This window comes from Electrophorus electricus, chromosome 11 (assembly GCF_041902795.1).
Source record: "Electrophorus electricus isolate QZ-2024a chromosome 11, ASM4190279v1, whole genome shotgun sequence".
NCBI lineage: Eukaryota > Metazoa > Chordata > Actinopteri > Gymnotiformes > Gymnotidae > Electrophorus > Electrophorus electricus.
The window spans coordinates 380,773-399,295 of NC_137507.1; the positions used below are offsets into that span (position 1 = coordinate 380,773).

At 44.4% G+C, this 18,523-nt stretch overlaps 2 protein-coding genes and 1 long non-coding RNA gene across 6 annotated transcripts; 2 read left to right on the forward strand and 1 right to left on the reverse strand.

Annotated features, from left to right (window-relative positions):
* Positions 1-206: 206 nt before the first annotated feature.
* LOC113584667 (uncharacterized) lies at positions 207-2,042 on the forward strand. The gene is made up of 2 exons (XR_003411425.3): positions 207-847; positions 1,751-2,042. It is a non-coding gene; the product is annotated as an uncharacterized LOC113584667 (long non-coding RNA).
* Positions 2,043-9,992: 7,950 nt separating this feature from the next.
* On the forward strand, positions 9,993-15,159 carry nipsnap2 (nipsnap homolog 2). Of its 3 annotated transcripts, XR_014125929.1 has the most exons (11): positions 9,993-10,126; positions 10,789-10,928; positions 11,027-11,072; positions 11,628-11,722; positions 12,468-12,538; positions 12,923-13,063; positions 13,331-13,362; positions 13,613-13,707; positions 13,799-13,882; positions 13,990-14,579; positions 14,966-15,159. XR_014125929.1 is itself a non-coding variant. In XM_035527937.2 (10 exons), exons 1-10 carry the CDS (start codon positions 10,047-10,049, stop codon positions 14,052-14,054), a joined length of 849 nt encoding a protein of 282 aa, XP_035383830.1. In that variant the 5' UTR covers positions 9,993-10,046; the 3' UTR covers positions 14,055-15,159. The 3 variants fall into 3 exon arrangements, 1 of the variants encoding a protein (XP_035383830.1); XR_014125930.1 differs by lacking the exon at positions 14,966-15,159 and having other exon boundaries at positions 13,527-13,707; positions 13,990-14,045; XM_035527937.2 differs by having other exon boundaries at positions 13,990-15,159.
* psph (phosphoserine phosphatase) lies at positions 15,152-17,213 on the reverse strand. 2 transcript variants are annotated; one of them, XM_027021695.3, is made up of 6 exons: positions 17,073-17,213; positions 16,485-16,635; positions 16,268-16,402; positions 16,016-16,161; positions 15,782-15,930; positions 15,152-15,625 (listed from the first exon to the last, which is right to left on the reverse strand). In XM_027021695.3, the coding sequence occupies exons 2-6, from the start codon at positions 16,622-16,624 to the stop codon at positions 15,515-15,517; spliced, it is 681 nt and encodes a 226-aa protein (XP_026877496.1). In that variant the 5' UTR covers positions 16,625-16,635; positions 17,073-17,213; the 3' UTR covers positions 15,152-15,514. The 2 variants fall into 2 exon arrangements, with proteins under 2 accessions (XP_026877496.1, XP_026877495.1); XM_027021694.3 differs by having other exon boundaries at positions 16,848-17,167.
* Between the last annotated feature and the right edge of the window lie 1,310 nt (positions 17,214-18,523).

Sequence of the window (18,523 nt, forward strand, 5' to 3'; positions counted from 1 at the left end):
CTAGTGGCCTGGATGTTTCAGATATTAGTGTCTGTTGTGGGTCAGAGGAGGCTGGGCCCACCTTTGAGTCTTGGTTGCTCTCAAGGTTTCTTCCTCGCGCTCTAGGGAGTTTTCCCTTGCCACTGCCGCCCTTGGCTTGCTCACTGGGGCCTTGGACTCAGACATGTGTAAAGCTGCTTTATGACAACAGCTATTGTGAAAGGCACTATATTAATACATTTGCATTTGACTTTGACTTTAGATATTCTGTACTGATATATACAGATATTCTGTATATTCTGTAAGTCTGTCTTAAACAAGACCTGCTCTGTGGAGCATAAACTGGTTCATTTGAGGACTACAGTCTGATTCTTCATCTCAAGTTAGCTGCACTTATTAAAAAAATTAAAAACAATAAGTAATCACTTTCATAAATATCATTTGCTACTTTTTGGTGGTAAAAATGACTCCTTACTCCTTTAAGCCTAATTTGTTGAGAATGTTTTCCTGTTCTTTGGAATAAGGCTTCACGTTTTGCGTCGTGTTTCTCTCCTGCTCTATAGCACAAGGCCCTTAGTCTCCTGTTGGTTCCCAGTGGAACTCACTGTGCAGTATCATTATATTATCTGAACATTTTCCACCCACCACCAAGGGGAGGGAGCCTGACATGTAAGATTAAAACCTTTCTGAGGGCACCATTACCACAGCTACGTAGCATCACTGTACAGACAATATGGAGCTCTGATCAGCAAGGCATGAGTGTTCAGTGGATGGACTCCATCTGTACGTTACGCCTATGTCAGGAATCTGCTAGTTGGCAAAGACCAGCGGGTCTTCAAGTGCAGCCTCAAGATGCCACTCAAAGCAAGTGAGTACAGAATCCACGCTTGTGTCCCGCCAAGGAACGGACTGAGGTCTAGATGACTTAAGAGCATTCTCACTACATTACTCCATGTATGAGAACGTTTCTGTATTGATCTCTTTTTCTGAATAAACAAGTCTTGGAGAACAGGGGCATTTTAACAGGATGACCTCAGCCTTCCCGAGATCAGTAGAGTCTGTTTGACAACAGTAACCTGTGACAGATGTGTGAGCTACAGAACGTCTGAAACTCAACGAGGGAGGAATTACAGGGCTGTGCAGAGTAAGGGCTCTGACTGGATGTGTAAACACATCTGACATCCCTCATTGTGATGTATTGTGGTTCAGGAAATCTGTGCCATGTCAAGATACCGAGAGTGGATGCTATGTTCGGCATGCTAGCACTTCCTAGCGCCTGGTCTGATCTGAGCTTGTTACAGGCGGTGCGGCCAGCGCCCAAATGTGAAGTTTCCTTTCAGGTCACTGATGATGACACCTGTGATTATTTAGGGCTCCTAAATATCCAGATAATAAAAATATAAAAAATTAAATGCCAGTGAAGGATCAGCATGTGCATGTTTCGACCAATCAGAGGTGAGCAATGAGATGCTCGCTGTTTCAGCCAGTCAGGGGTAAGTAAGGAGATGCTCGCTGCTTTAGCCAATCAGAGGCTACTAGGCTGTCCTGTGACAGCAGTGTCCGACTCCCAACAGGCAGCAGGGTGTGTTTATGTACTGCGTAATAAGTCCATGCTGTATTAAACTATGAAGGTGATGTGTACAGTGACCATACGTAGCCTTGCTTAGAAAAGGCCACAATTGCCCTTTTTTGACTTTCCTGTTCCTGTAGTTGTGTGACAGAACGCTGTGTTCTCTTGCCCCCCCCCTTATCACATCCTGCTGTCTGTGAGTGAGAGGGTTGGCTCACAGCGCCTGTCCATCCCCTGGATGTCCTCTGGACGTGGGATTCCTTCTCCAGCCTGTCGGTGGCCCAAACACTAAGGGCTCAAAGATGCCAGTGAGGACCTCATTCTCATGGCTGCTGCTCGAAGGCCTCGAGGATGTGGTTTCTTTAATGGGACAGAGTTTGAGGGGCCCATAATACCAGCTATTCCTGGACCCGACCTGTGGATTCAACCTGTGACCCATGTACTCAATCTGAAACTGCTTAAGAAGTTCTCAAATAAAATCTATTTTACAGTGGCACATTCTTCAGTCACTGTGGTATGGCAGTGCAGATCTACTAGGCCATGTTCCTTAGGTTAGCCACTGGACCTTTAAAAGTGAAGACAGTATCAGCAATCATTCCATTATTTGTACGTTATGTTACAAACACAGACACTATGAACGTGTCGCAAGTCTTGCACATGCCAGTTATCAGGAAGATAACTGCTATTTAGTTTTTCATGTCTCATGTAACCTTTTGTTCATTAGTTCTAATCAGCGTTAACTTCCTTTAAATCCTCAGAGACATCTGCTACACACAGAACTCACTGTGAGAACAGAAGGACCCACATCTAGTAAAGCAGGTTGGAGAAATCTGTAAAAAAAAAAAAAACCAAAAAAAAAAAAAAAAAAACCCTGCAGTCTCTGCACAGAACAATATGAGTGAAATCATAACAGTTCCCTCTCAGATTGGTGAAGAAACACACAACTCTTTATATCCAGCACCAAATATATCATCAGTGTTAATGAGAGCCAAATGACTCTGAGAACTGCAGCTCATTAAGCTGGGCACTACACAGCCAGAGCAGCGCAGCGTAGCCTCCAACATGCCAGCGTAGCCTCCATCATGCCTTCTAATGTGGCACACAATGGGCAGAGTTTGGATGATAAGCTCTGAACAGCTAGCGAGGGTAGAAGTCATTCGCTTTAGGCTTTGCAGAAATCACAGAAATGATCACGTGAGGAAATGTCTCTGGACAACCAATGCTGCGTTCCTGTCTGAAAGACGCATGACAGTCCCTCAGTAATCCAGAGTCTGGGTCATTTTCCCACATCCCCGGCCCTGTTTTGTTAAGAGCCGATAATGGCCATCAAGAGCAGGGCATGCCAAGGAAAACAGCAGAGAGATCAAACACGCAGCACCCAGCTGCCAAAGGGACGAAGGTCCACGCAGAACACACGAGAGGACAGAGACCTTTAAAAACAGCCTGCAGCTCACGCTGACAGAGATGGCCGCCCTGTTTGTTTCCTGCTGCTGACTGCTGAGGACACACATGAGGACAGACATTACCCTGCTGACTACAGAGGAGACACATGAGGACAGATGTTACCCTGCTGACTATTGAGGAGACACGTGTGGAGAGATGTTACCCAGATGACTACTGAGGACACAGGTGAGGACAGACATTACCCTGCTGAATACTGAGGAGACACATGAGGTCAGACGTTACTCTGCTGACTATTGAGGAGACACGTGAGGACAGACGTTACCCAGCTGACTACTGAGGAGACACGTGAGGACAAACGTTACCCTGCTGACTACTGAGGAGACACGTGAGGACAGACGTTACCCTGCTGACTATTGAGGAGACACGTGTGGAGAGATGTTACCCAGATGACTACTGAGGACACAGGTGAGGACAAACATTACCCTGCTGAATACTGAGGAGACACATGAGGTCAGACGTTACTCTGCTGACTACTGAGGAGACACGTGAAGACAGAACTACCTCTCCTCCACGCCGCAGAAGGAACAGGCCGTGCTGGAATGAAACTAATTTGATCACATTCAGGTTCTAGTGAAATGTGAGAAACTTCTGCCTAAAAACTGCTCAACTCTTCAGTCTCAATAGGTGCCTTGTTGCTTCAATTTGGACTGAAATGACAAAAATGAGATATTCTGAGAAGACTTTGGGATGCACTGCAGAAGGACTGGCTCATTATGTTGGTGATAAAGCCAGTGCATTTAGAGAACAGACTCTACAGGTCCTGTGAGCCAACCTTAACACATGGGACCACACGAGACACATTCCCAGTTGCTTATGATGATGGTCATGGAAACATGAATTCCAAACTCTGGTTAAGAAAAATTAATTAGATACATCAATCTGCAAAATTAGGTTCATAAGTAATAATCTGACAAAAGCTGACCCCTAGTCATATTACTTGCAGTCAGTTAAGTATGTAGGCCTGGTACTTATCAGACTTGGCAGATTAGTCCCTGATACATTTTCTTGGTGCAGTATGTCATTATTTTTAATTTTTCAGTATAAAATAAGGAAGGTTTATCACTGGAGGGCTGGAGGCAAACCCCTGTAGCAGGGTCTGAGAGGGACTGGATGTCATCCTGACAGCTGCTTGTAATGCTGGTCGCTTGTACTGACATTAAACAAGGCCACACATGTGACGTTCCCTTCTGTTTATCTACCACAAGGCTTGTTTGTGTAATGGGAGGTTAACCATCGCATGTGGTTTGACCTTGTCTCTCAGACACCACACAGGTGGGATATTACTGCCCTGCTACCTGCTAGACACCTGCTAGACAGAAATCCTGTACTATTAGTACCATATTATTCCCACTCACATAAACAGCTAATGAGACAGATGTAAAAGCAAAGCAGAAAGGCCATTAAAGCAACTCAACAGGAAAAGGATGAATCACTGCAGTCTGGCAAAACTATTTCCAGGTGGAAATGAAATATCTGTTGTTGAAGAAAACTTTGGCGACACACTTGTCTGCTCTGACAGAACCGCAGAGTGATGCTGTGTCTGCAGGAACACCGGTATGTTTACGTCCCCTTTAGGTCAGCAGGTGTGCACACATCACCATCAGGATGCAGAAAGCCTTCCTTTCACTAGCACCTCGGTTCTGCTCAGCCCTCCGGGAGAGCCAGTCGCTGGCAGGGGCCGAGCTCAGACGTTCAGGAATTCCATTTTTCTCTGTGGGGGAATGGATCAGATGGGATTAGGTCTGGTGCTGCCGTGTTTTCCCAGAAGAACCTTGCCAAGGAAAGCTCAGAGCTGAGGCATCCACGCAGCCCAATCAGGGATACTTCCTCCCGTCTGCGGAATTAACAGCTGACCGAGACAGATTCCAATACTCAAAGGAAAAATGTTTGCGTGAAAACACTCAGCACTCTCAGTGTGCCTGAGTTCATGGATGATGTAGTCTGACTGGAGGGAGGCCGGGTCTCTCTCGTCTGTGCCAGTGGAGATCAGCAGTCTGTCTGTCTGTCTGGACAACATTCACACTTCAACAGATATTACAGACAGGTATCTGCACCAACAGAGGTTATAGGTGCCCCGGAGAAATGTCTCAACCCTGGGGATCAATACATTCCTACTATTCAAATGCATCCCCTGTATGAAAATGCAACAAAAATATCTATAGGATTATTGAAAAAAAAACTTGATAATACCAATCTAAGCATTTTTGCTAAAGTTATTCATCTATTTTACACAAACATTAGGGGCATGCATATTCTGCTAATGTAAGTGAAAACATTTCCATATTTGCTTCACAAAAGAATCTCTTGGTAAGAAGTCATGTGATGCCTTCAACTGTAATTTATGTTTTGGGATTAAAATAAATCCCATAGAGTCTTGCTGAATTCCAATAGTAGCTAGAATTCCCAGAGTGGCTAGAATTGCTCCATCTTCTGATCAGACTCTTCTCTGTCCTGCACATGACACATTACTCTCTCTCTCTCTCTCTCTTATTTTCTCCACTCTTTTATCTCCACTGATTCATTGCCCTCATCATTGACCTGTTATCCATCACCACTGACCTATGAGGTAAAGGCAGAGATGCAGACGTACTGGATTACCAGTAAACCCAGCAGGATGAAGCACCTGGCCAGTCTCGCCATGTGATCTGGGTCCTAAGCTCACCAGTGGTGATTATGTGATAAATCTTGGTGACAGAACAGAAGGGCAACCGTGATGTTGTCCTACACACGTCTTCACAAACAGGAATTTTAGTGCATTGTAAGATGGTGATTTGTAGCATGGGGTCTGTGTTACGTTACTTCTTTACACATAATTGGTTCTCTTAGACACACCAGTATTCCCAGTATTATCAGTATTCCCAGTATTACTAGTATTTTCAGGACGTTCTCCATTCAGAAGTGTTTACATCATATTTTGACCAACAAGGCTGTCCAGTGCTTTGATGTGATTCTCTATTACTATGAATTGAGTAATACACACAGCAACAGCCACTTACAAATTAAATCACTGTTTTCTGAAATTCTGCAGTTTCATCTAACTGAACCCGTCTGAACTGAATATGGAAACCACTTTACATACACCTCTACTGAAAGTACGTCTACCACGTTTGTCACTACAAAACACACACACAGCACTGCACATGTAAGACACGTCTTATCCAGGCCATCCGCTTATCCCCTGTTCCAATAAGAGTTTTCTACTCATAGCAACCAAACCTCAGATCGTAAATGAAAATAAACGGTCTGTGTGAGGTAGCGAACAGTGGCGCACTCTGCAGTAACCTACAATGACCACAAGGAGGCAGATGTGAGTTAGTGTTTGATATGCACGTTTCTGGCATGCTAATCAATTCCGTTGCTTATACTGAGCATTGAAGGTCATGCTGTCAAATTAACAACGTATCTGAAGAAGTTTCCGTTTCGAACCACTTAGGAAGTTATTTATTAACCGCCCCCGCCAATTAAATTAGTACATGAAAATCCAAGCCTGGAACGTCCCACTGTGGTAATTACTTAATGCGCGTGATGAACCGTTTGTATGTTACACCGGCGCACAGACAAGCAGAGAGGCGCAATCGTACATCCCATTATTGAATGACCTTTACTGTCAATAAAAAATACTTCAGGAAAGAATGCAACATGTTCTTTAACGGAGCGGATCGACATGCCCAGCTGTGTTGCGCGCGCCTCCCGTGCCAGCGCCTAGAATAAAGCCTCCACCTCCACGCGCCAAGAATTACAAACGGCTGGAATGCCTGCACTGAACAAGCCTTTCTCGCGCCTTTCCTCGCGGAGAGACCATAAAAGGCCGAGAAGGACCGTTTCAGAGACGCACGCGGCGGGTCTTCAGTGGTAATGCAACAGATGGCTGTAGAGGATCATTCACGCATGTACGCGGAGTGTTAGCACGCAGACTCCACAGTAAACACCACACATGGAGATACCTGCAATCGCTACGTGCTTCTCAAGGGGTGCGGCTCGATTTTGAGATATTGGTGGAAGACGTGGAGATCGGTCTCTATGAAGCATTGTTCGTGTTAGCACTTGACTTAAACAGTGTTCGCTAGAAGTAGTAAGAAGTAAGTTGTTTTTTCTCGGTGTAGAAAATAAAAACATGAATTCTGCAGCACTGAGCGCGATGCTCGAGCGTAAGGGTCCTGGGCGTAGTCCATGTAGACGGCATGATTATGTCTCAACTGATCTGAGCTGCTTCGCTCTCGGTAGCGTTAAGTTCCTTGGCTCACACCGTGGAGAAATTCCTTTATTTCCATCACTTTTTAGGTAATCGACCTTAATGTATAAATCTGTATTTTATACTAAGCTACTATTTCTCCTGTCGTGTCCTACCAAGGTGTTTTATGGTAACTATAGACTGCACACAGTTCACAAGACACACCATTACACAACACTAGTGAGCGCTTGGTGGATTCTTATTGGTCTGCTGTCCCGTTTTACTGAGACGATAGCGCCCCCTGTGTGCGGATGGTTTAATTTTCAGAAATATTTGCAGGGAGATGTTTCACCCTACAAGGGATATTTAAATGAGCCACAGGTTATTCTACAACACACAAGAAGCAGGAGCAGTTTTTCAAATTTGAAGAATCAACGTTCTCATTAGGTGGGTGTAAAGTGTATACACTTATACAGCACTAGTGCCGTGGGTGTAAACAACATACATTAATAATTTGGTAGTAGGACATTTCAGTCCTGGACTGTGTTGACGGACAGATTGTGTGGCAGTAGGACTCCATCTAAGTTAGAAACCTCAAAAAGTTTTTACGCACATCCCACAGAGACTCTGATATCTCTGGAGAAGAGGCGAAGCCTTCTGTTTTGACCATGCTGTCATCAGACAAATCCCAGTGCTGCTGATGGTTTTGGTTTCATGGTCTTGCTATGTCAGAGACAGTGAAACTACCTCCACCTGGGGCTGAAATAGGCGGGGCCACACTGCTGTTGTCTATGGAGAAGCTTGGACGGATGCCTTCCTGTCTGCTGAAGGCTGTACTCGCACATTCGCTGTTTTCAGGGACAAACAAAATGGCAGGATCTGGGGAAATACACTGGAATAAAAGATGACACACACACACTGAACTACCTGACACACACACTGAACTAACTGACACACTGAACTTGCTGACACACACACTGAACTAACTGAGGAGCTGGAGGGGACAGACTTGATTTCATTTGCATATTGTCACACTCCCCATAAGCCCTAATGTTGACCCCTCATATGCCTTGGACTCTTATTTCCCAGCATTCCCCTGTGAACAGGTCATCAATCACCCACCCCGATCCACCAATTGCAGCCATCTTCCCATCCCACTCTCTCCGATTCCTAACTGTACTCTCCTCTTCTCATTTCCTATATAGTCTGTTTGCCTCTGTGTTCTTTGTGAAGTGTTTGTTTAATCTATTCATGCTGTGTTTACCTTGTGTTCTTTGTGAAGTGTTTGTCTAGTCTATGCATGCTGAGTGTTTGCCTGTGTTCTTTGTGAAGTGTTTGTCTAGTCTATGCATTCTGAGTGTTTGCCTGTGTACTTTAAGAAGTGTTTGTCTAGGCTATGCATGCTGAGTGTTTGTTTACCTGTTTGTTTATCTGTGTCTTGATTTCACATTAGTGTTTCTATCCATAACTGGTTTGTTTGATCTCTTGGACTGCCCTGAATGTACTGGTTCTCTGCACTCTTGTTCGACCCTTACCTGGTTACCGACAGCAACCCTGGAACGTCCCACTGTGAATAAACCTAACGTGTTGTAGCATCTATCAGTTGTATTGCACATATTGTTTTTAGTAAAGGAATTTACATTTACATTTATGGCACTTAGCAGAGATTCTTATCCAGAGTGACTTAGTCTTCTACTCAGAAACATGTCCTTAGTACAAATGGCTTAGAGTCCAAGAACAGCTAAGTCACTGCCAGAACAAAGTGTGTTATATAATGCTAGTTATTGTTATTCTCATTAAGTATTTATTTCTGATTTATTAACATTTTAACTCTTCTGTTTGGATTATTGGGAGTGCACCCATTCACACTCCCCAAGCCTCTGACAGATGTTTAGTAGTGTCTCTCTATTATTTAGTTATCAAAACAAAAGCAAAATAAATAAATAGCTACCAAATGTTATTAACAATTGTTTTCTATATATTGGAAATTATTGTGATTTTTTATCAGCCACCATAGTATTACAAAGTGTCTTGAAGCATGTTTGGTTTTAATCTGCCCAAAGTGATTTGACAGTGTCTCAGTATTTATTGGATTTTGCTTGCTCGTTTCTCTAAAGTGACACAGTAAATTCCTGCGTAAGGTTAGCGGGTCGCGGTCCAGCAGCGGTGGGCAGGGTCGTCGTGTTCATTTAGTGTGTGCATCAACCCTGACAATGCAGAGCAGTGGTGTGTAATGACATGACGTTTGGCACCAAGTTACCGCACAGCAAAGCCTGATGAAAAAAACTAATGCATTCACTGTACCAGGCTGAACCGATGCAATGTAAAAATATTCCCTGGACGCAAATAAAATGGACATTCATAATTCCTAAATTCTATAATTTCCTATTACATAAATTATGTGAGTTACTCACTAATCCACATGAGGGCACTGTCGGCTCTCTTTACATAGCAAAAACCTCTAGTAATAATAATAATAATAATAATAATAATAATAATAATAATAATAATAATAATAATAATAATAATAATAGCTACCATAAATCCCATTAACAAAACAAAGAATTATTATTATTATTTGTTTTGTTCCTAATTTGAATGAATTTTATGTTAGTTTTGCGTCTGTCAGATAGTATTAAAAGAAGTTGATTCTAGTGGAATCAGATTAACGTTCAAATCTTAAATTATTCTTCTTTTTACGTTTTAATCTTCTTCCTAGTTCAATGCAAAACTATTTTCTTATTTTCATTTTGTTGTGGATTCTATCCTGGTGCTGCCCTCTATTGCCCTCTACTGGCTCCTACTGCCCTCTACTGGCCGAAGTGCGCTTGACTCCCTCGCAGTTATTCCTGGCAGTGGAAAATGGCGTCTGGGGTCCTTCTCCGCCTTAGCGGCCTTGCTCGGGCTGACATGTTGACAGGACTTGCTGCCACTTTCATCAGGTCTGAACATTTTATCTGCTGTTATCTTTTTGTGATCGTAGGGGCAGGGCTTTCTTACAGCTAAGCGTTTACACCCCAATGCACAGGTGTTTCAAATGTCTAGCTCGGTTTAAAGGGTAAGTAAATATCTCACTGGTTATTGAAGATACTGAAGCCCAGCGCAGCTCACGGAAAGCATTTAAATGATTACAGTCTCCACCAGACTCGACTGGCCGAAGTCCTTCAGATTTGAATATCTCCATTATATCTGTGTCTTGATATTACCACTGATATTAAGATTCGTGATGTCTACGAGGTGTGAGATCACGTCTCATTTCTGCGAGCATCTTGTGCGCGTTATTGTGCTCCATTACTGATAAATGATATTAATGAATTAATAATATTAGTTAACGGATGATCTTAATTTATTGTGCACGGTTCTAAACTGCGTGTCATGGCTGTTTATCGCACACGCCGTAATCACGCCGCAGCAGTGCGCGTCCACCGGTTCTATTCACATCACTTCAGAGAAACAGGCTGTGCACTGTTCGGAATGCCAGCTTGAGTTTATTTTTCGCAGTTCTATCTTTGATTTGGTCACACTTTAAACAGTACATAAATGAACGTTTGGGTTAGTTACAGTTTTATTTCTAAAGTGTAATATATGTAACGTTCTGTTTCAGGAGCTTTTCAGCGTCTAGTAACAGGAACGGAGAGGACAGCTGGTTTAAATCTCTGTTTGTGCGTAAAGTTGACCCAAGAAAGGATGCCCATTCTCATCTACTTGCCAAGAAAGAGGAGAGTAACCTTTATAAGATCCAGTGTAAGTCACAGTAGCGGCGGTTCTCGGTTCTCTCTCGCACGTTCTCATTTTGTTTAGTGTTCAAGTTGTTAATAACTACAGTTCTCCTTTTATTTCAGTTCATAATGTGAAACCCGAGTGTTTGGATGCTTACAACAAACTCTGGTAAGAATCCACTTATTTACCATTTACATGTTAAGTGTTTTTAGCGATTAACAGTGCACACGCGTCCGTCTTCTCCTGCCCTGTGGGGATTCAGACCTTACCAACATTACGAGATTTCTTCACAGTGATGGGATTTTTAAAAAACGTTATAGAATAGTGTTCATTCGCCACAGGGAGACTTTACTCTAGACTATAAGCTTGGGCGGGCATGACTGGGTGTGGCTGAGCATAGCTGGGTGTGGTTAAGCATGGTTTGGCGTGGCTGGGTGTGGGTGGGCGTGGCTGGGTATGGTTAAGCTTGGGTGGGCGTGGCTGGGCGTAAAGTAACGGGAAAAAGCTGCTGAACACATCAGCTCACTGGCACCACACACGGTGTGTAGTTCTCATTCCCTAAAGACACTCGCACACTGAACATGGAGCCGCTCTTGAAGGGTGGTTATGCTGTTATGTAGTCACCATGCTCTCATACAACTCAGGTTAAAGGAAATAAATAACTACCATTTATCCAGAGACGCACAGCTGAAGGTGTTGATCAGATCTCTGAATCTTCTGCAGTGAGGATGTGCTTCCTTCTATCCACACCAATGAGTACTACCCGTGTGAGCTGGTGGGAACATGGAACACCTGGTATGGGGAGCAGGACCAGGCTGGTAGGCCCTCTCCCAGTACACCACCTCATTCCCCCAGTACACCACCTCATTCCCCAAGTACACCACCTCACTCCCCCAGGACACCACCTCATTCTCCCAGTACACCACCTCACTCCCCCAGTACACCACCTCATTCTCCCAGTACACCACCTCATTCCCCCAGTACACCACCTCATTCTCCCAGTACACCACCTCATTCTCCCAGTACACCACCTCACTCCCCCAGTACACCACCTCATTCTCCCAGTACACCACCTCACTCCCCCAGTACACCACCTCATTCTCCCAGTACACCACCTCATTCTCCCAGTACACCACCTCATTCCCCCAGTACACCACCTCATTCCCCCAGTACACCACCTCACTCCCCCAGTACACCACCTCATTCTCCCAGTACACCACCTCATTCTCCCAGTACACCACCTCATTCTCCCAGTACACCACCTCATTCTCCCAGTACACCACCTCATTCCCCCAGTACACCACCTCACTCCCCCAGTACACCACCTCACTCTCCAAGTCGACACATGTCCTTTTCCTCTTGCTCTGTGGGGATTCAGACCTTGGCACATTATCATATTATTACATGATTTCTGCACAGTGATGTTTCCTGAGTGTGATCTTTAAACCTATTGTAGAATAGTGTTCATATTCAGCAGAGAGACTTGCTGAACATTATAGATCAGTGTTCAGGGAGAGAGACCTGCCGAACTGCATTGTAACCAGCATTTGCATCTGTGTTCAGTGCACCTGTGGCGGTACAGAGGTGGGTACCCTGCCCTGACCGAAGTCATGAACAAGCTGAAAAATAATAAGGTATGAGACACCTTGTTTACTTGTGCTCTGCATGTTTCATATGTGCATGTGGAAGCCCAGTGCTGAGATCTGAAATCTAAGCAAAGTGTTCAGTCTGAACCAACTGCTAATATGCTGTGTTCTTACCAGCATAACAGTTACGATGTTGCTGTGTAATGCGGTGAAACCTAAAGTGAACCCTAATCAGTTATCCATTACAGGTAAATGATCTGTGTTAACTTATAAGTTTAGTCCTTATAAGTTTAGTAACTTTCCAAATTGACTTCCTGCAGGTGAGTTACACTGTAACATCACAGTGCGTGTAGAGGTGAGTTACGCTGTAACAGCATGGTGCGTGTGCAGGTGAGTCATGCTGTAACACCACAGTGTGTGTGCCCCATGCAGGAGTTTCTGGAGTACAGGAAGGAGCGTGGGAGGATGTTGTTGTCGCGCCGTAATCAGCTGCTCCTGGAGTTCAGCTTCTGGAACGAGCCTGTTCCTCGAGAGGGACCAAACATCTACGAGCTCAGGTCCTACCAGCTAAGAGTGAGCACACAGTACTTTACACACTTCCCCTCAGTACTGAAGGCAGCTGATCCATAACTGAATAACAGCTCATTTTGTTAATTTGAAGATGGATGTTCAAGATGCATGAATATCAAAGAGAACGTTGTTTAAAATAAAGTACCGAGTGTGTGACCTTGTCTAGCTGTAATGTCCTGAGCGTGTTTCGTGTTTGCATTTGAACACTTAGGATGCTGTATTTTTGTCATGCACTGTTGCCTGATTTAAATGTGATCTCTGTCTCTGCAGCCAGGGACCATGATTGAGTGGGGAAATTACTGGTACGTCGGCCTTCATATAATTAATGACCCTTATTTTTGTTGTTATATAATGATCGTATGTCCTTTATTTTACTTTGTGAAATTGCTGAAATTACAGGAACCAATCACAAACATTGTCAAAGACTTTTGTGCATGTGGGCAAATATCTGTGGTCCTTTTCACAGTTCTGGTGTCATATCACTGATGTGGTTATTATGGGCTGTCCAGTTCTGGTGTCGTATCACTGACGTGGTTATTATGGGCCGTCCAGGGCTCGTGCTATTTCCTATCGGCAGCAGAACCGTGAGGCCGTTGGCGGGTTCTTCTCTCAGATAGGACACCTCTATATGGTCCATCACCTGTGGGGTAAAGGAAGTGTTCTGTGCACACACTGCATGTGTCCTGTCCTCCAGGGAGCTGGAGACTGGACACATGGATTATGTTCCATTTCTTGCAGCTTATAAAAACCTACAGCTGCGCGAGGACACCAGGAACGCTGTCTGGCAGCATGAAGGGTGGAACGAAGTCGTCTACTACACAGGTAAACCCCCCCCCCCCCCCCCCGCCGCCACACTCAACACTACACCATGTAGTAACTTCGCTTCATGTAAAGAAAACTGCTCACTGAACCTGTTTTCCTTGTCCAAGTGCCTCTTATTCAGCACATGGACTCCAGGATTATGATTCCAATGAAAACATCACCACTGCAGTAACTTTCGACGGTCCCACACACTGAAGGACAGGGGCCTCTGATGTCTCTCTGCTGTTTTAATGTTCTCATGACTCATCCATTAAAAAAAATCTGTTTTCTGACCATAAAACCACCTTCAAAACCAGGAAACCAAAAAAAAAACAGGTACTCTAGTGATGCGTTTATGTGATGTTGGAAGCCTCACTGGTCAGCATATATAAACATCCCTGACAATCATCACATGCTCTCCAGCACAAATGTGTTTAGCAAATCAGAACAAACCACTGCCGTGTTCCAGTATAGTTCACAGCGGGTCTTGTTCAATCAGACCAGCAGGTAGGAAATGGCAGTTATTGGAGCCATTGACCTTTAACAAGGACACAGGAGCAGGGAAGATGAACCTTCTGCCCTCACTCAGCATGCCTGTCTAGAAGATTCCTTCATTTCTGCATTTATCAGACATAGGCAACACTGAGAAATTAAACATGAACTACACCATGGTTCAGACTCTGAAGACGTTAACACAGGGAACAGCGGCGTGGAAAAGGTGTGGTGGTACCAAATTTGTTCATGCACTTACACACCAGTGCCCACAAATGTCTTTGACTTTGTAGTCCTGAATGTACCTGATGTTACCAGTAGGTTGTTCATTTCTCATTTATTTGTTGTAAATATCCACATTTGTAATGTGACTGGAACATGTTCAGACATATTTCAAATAGTTTTGTGTATTGCTCTACTGTTTACTTAAGTTATGAAAAATTACTTCAGATGATTCTAGATCTATGACTCTGTGTAAAACAAACCTGGCTGATAAACCATTTCATGACCATTTTAACAGGACATTTTTCAGGTTTGATACTGTTGCACACACGAGTGCTGTTCACGTTCGTATGACTTTAATAACCTGAGCTTTGTTTTGTTCTCCCTCAGATGCCCTCTGCTCCATACTGGTTATGCACATGTACTGTTTCTTTATAACATCTCAGTTCAGTTGCATTTGTTTGATTAGCACAGCACAAACTGTACACCAAGATCTGCAAGTGAAGCTGTATAATAAGCCATGTGTTCCACACTGTACATGAGTGTGACATGCTACAAAGACGCATTAAACCTGAATAACTCAATAGATATTTTAATATTTCTACAGTGGGTATGAAAAGCAAAGTGTCAGAGATACCCAAATTGCAAATATTTGATAAAATAGCCTTATAATTGTTTTTAAAAAACCTTTTAATAACTTTAACAAAGATTAGAGCCATATCATTAATGTTAAACCAGAAAGCCACAGATAATGAGTGTGTGGCTTCAGTTCTCTCACATTAGTTACTTTGATCAGTTATTGAATAGCATCCCATCATGTGTGTAAACACTACTTGGATGTCATATGACAATCCTTTAATGCAGTTTGAAAAATGTACAACAAAAATTAGCCCAAAGTGAAACATTTTCCAGGAGTGCACATTCACAAACCACCATGTTCTAAATCTTCTCAAGCTCTTTAAGCAGTTCCCCAAAACTTGTGACGTACCACGAGGAGTTTTCCTTCACTTGCTGCCGGACCACATTGCCACCGAAGCCAATGAAAGCGCTCTGAAAGGAGACGACAATCAAATTAACCTAAAAAAACACCAGACTGTCCCCTCACTCGATGGTATTACAGAACTACTGCTCTGGGATCTTCAGCCAAAAAATACTGATAGTTTCTCCATGCTGGGTGCAGGGCAGCAGAACGGCATATGCACTCACAGCAGGGGGACAGGCCTCGAGGTCAGTGGCACCATCACCAATCATCACAATTTTTTTGAAGCCATACTTCTCCTTCAGCAGATGCATCACTCTGCCTTTGCCTCCAGACTCCACTGTAGGTTGTGTTTCATCAAACCCTGCATACTCTCCTGAGGGCAGGACAAAGCAACATCAGGCACAAACACCTGGCCAACCGCGATGCCAAGCTGGCAAGGCCCTCGCGCACGCTCTTACCGTTGAAGTAAAACTTGAGGCGATTAGCGTACACGTGATCCAGAGGAATGCAGAGCTGTGTGGCCACGTGCTCCACGATACAGCGGAATCCTCCGGAAATGAGGAAGACTTCCACGCCGCGCTGATGCAACCTTTCCACAAGCTCCCTGGAAACAAACGTTTGTGGTCAACACGCTTTCCTTCTGAAATGCACGTGGTGAGCATAGCTGGGTTCCTGGATCAAAGCAGTCATAGAGGTCAACATCAACTTACTTAACTCCCGGAGTCAGCTGAGGAGGGTGGTCCGTTATCAGTTTGTTTACCTGCTCCCTGGAGCACTTTATTATCGACAGGCGCTCTGTCAGGGCCGTCTTAAAGTTCACAGATCCTCCCATGGCCTTGCGAGTCCTGCGAACAACAGACATCACCGCCAGACGAGATCACGGCCGGATCAGTGTCTGATGAAAATGAAGTGGTAAGGAATACTCACATTTCTGTGACAGCATCACCAACGCCGCAGAATTTGGCGAGCTCGTCGATACCTTCCTCCCTGATCACCGTGCTGTCAACATCAAAGCAAACCGCGTCTGCAGAGCGAAACACCGCCCTTGTCTCCGCCGACGTCGGCATTCCGCGCAGTCCTGCGAAGCGTGTTAAAGAAGAGCAGGAAGAGCACGGGTGAAATCAGACACCGAGATAAATGTATCAGAGGCATTAGGTGGTAAATTCAGTGTAAACCAGTCAAGCCGGTTTCCTAAATACCAAGTTACAAGAAAGTAAACAAAGGTCTCGCGACAGGCTCGGACCAACCCAGTCATTCGTCTACCACGGAACACGAGCTATGAAATGTCACCTGCTCCACGAGTCATCGCGCACACAGACCGTCTGTAGCGTTTTGCTGTCGGTTAAAGAGACTTGTGCGGCTGTTAACCTGCAGCCCTATCCTCGAGAAGCGCTCGCGCCACAGGCCCGGTCATTGAGTCACCCTCACGAGGGCAAGAGCAGACCGGTTTTCAGTACGGTTCTAGCTCTGAACAAGCCACGCTAACCCTACAGCGGGAAGACCCCGCAGACTGACCGGTGTAACAGCAACGCTCGCCTTCCGCGCGCCTCTATAGTAGAGTCACAGCGAGAAGAGGTAACAGCCCGGGGTAGTAGAGTCACAGCGAGAAGAGGTAACAGCCCGACCGGGGTAGTCGTCACTGCGATCACGGGGTTATCCGGTCTGACGTCTCGTGAGGTGGAGCGTCCGGAAGTTGGAGGTCCGTAGGAAGCTCGTGGATTAACGAAAGTTCTCGGTTGTCTTAGTTCTGTATGTGTCTGTTTGTATTTGTACGTTGCCGGTTGTCATGGTTGTGCCGTTTCTGATGATAGTAGAATAATTTGGATAGGTAACATTGCTTGGAGGTGTGGATGGTGATGAATTTAGGATTTATACTATTAAATAGTCAAAGTACACACACACACACACACACACACACACAGTATACAGTGCCTCGCCAAAAAAAAAGTCACCACATGCATTTAACTAAGCAAATAGGTAAGAGCCTGACATTGGATAATTACTGCATGGGTGATTGTTTCAGCTGGCAACAAGTTATTTAACCCTAACTGATGCAGTAAGTAGCTTCTCATTTGTTAAACAACCATGACACATCCTGTGGTCATGGAAAAGATGTTAATCTGTTTCAGAAGGGTCGAATTATTGGCATGCATCAAGCAGACAAAACATCTAAGGAGATTGCTGAAACTACTAAAATTGGGTTAAGAATGCATTATTAAAAAGTGGAAGGACAGTGGGGAAACATCTTCGAGGTAGGAATGTGGTTGGAAAGAAATCTTGAATGATCATGATCGGCGATCACTTAAACGTGGTGAAATCAAATCGTAGAAAAATAACAGTAGAACTCAGGGATATGTTTAACAGTGAAAGTAAGAGCATTTCCACACGCACAATGCAAAGGCAACTCAAGCTGTGTAGCCTTAAGAAAACCACTTGTCAGTAAGGCTAACCGGCAAAAACGGCTTCAATTTGCTAGGGAGCATAAAGATTGGACTCTGGAGCAATGGAGGGTGGTCATGATGAGTCCAAATTTACCCTGTTCCAGAGTGATGGGCGCATCAGGGCGCATGCCTAGTGCCTACCGTACAAGCCTGTGGGGGCAGTGCTATGATCTGGGGTTGCTGCAGTTGGTCAGGTCTAGGTTCAGCAATGTTATGTGCCCAAAGAATGAGGTCAGCTGACTACTACCTGAATATACTGAATGATCAGGTTATTCCATCAATTAATTTTTTCTTCCCTGATGGTACGGGCATATTCCAAAATGACTAATGCCAAGATTCATCAGGCTCAAATTGTGAAAGAGTGGTTCAGAGAGCATGAGACATCATTTTCACACATGGATTAGCCACCACAGAGTCCAGATCTGAACCCCATTGAGAATCTTTGGGATGTCCTGGAGAAGACTGTGCAGTGGTCCAAATCTCTCATTATCAATACAAGATCTTGGGGAAAGAGTAATGCAACTC

Coding starts and splice junctions, on each gene's coding strand:
- nipsnap2 (XM_035527937.2), top strand. CDS start 10,047: ATGGCGTCTGGGGTCCTTCTCCGCCTTAGCGGCCTTGCTCGGGCTGAC. Junction 10,127..10,788: donor CTTGCTGCCACTTTCATCAG/GTCTGAACATTT, acceptor GTTCTGTTTCAG/GAGCTTTTCAGCGTCTAGTA. Junction 11,073..11,627: donor GATGCTTACAACAAACTCTG/GTAAGAATCCAC, acceptor AATCTTCTGCAG/TGAGGATGTGCTTCCTTCTA.
- psph (XM_027021694.3), bottom strand. Junction 16,403..16,484: donor GGTGATGCTGTCACAGAAAT/GTGAGTATTCCT, acceptor TGTTGTTCGCAG/GACTCGCAAGGCCATGGGAG. Junction 15,626..15,781: donor TCGAGGCCTGTCCCCCTGCT/GTGAGTGCATAT, acceptor GTCTCCTTTCAG/AGCGCTTTCATTGGCTTCGG.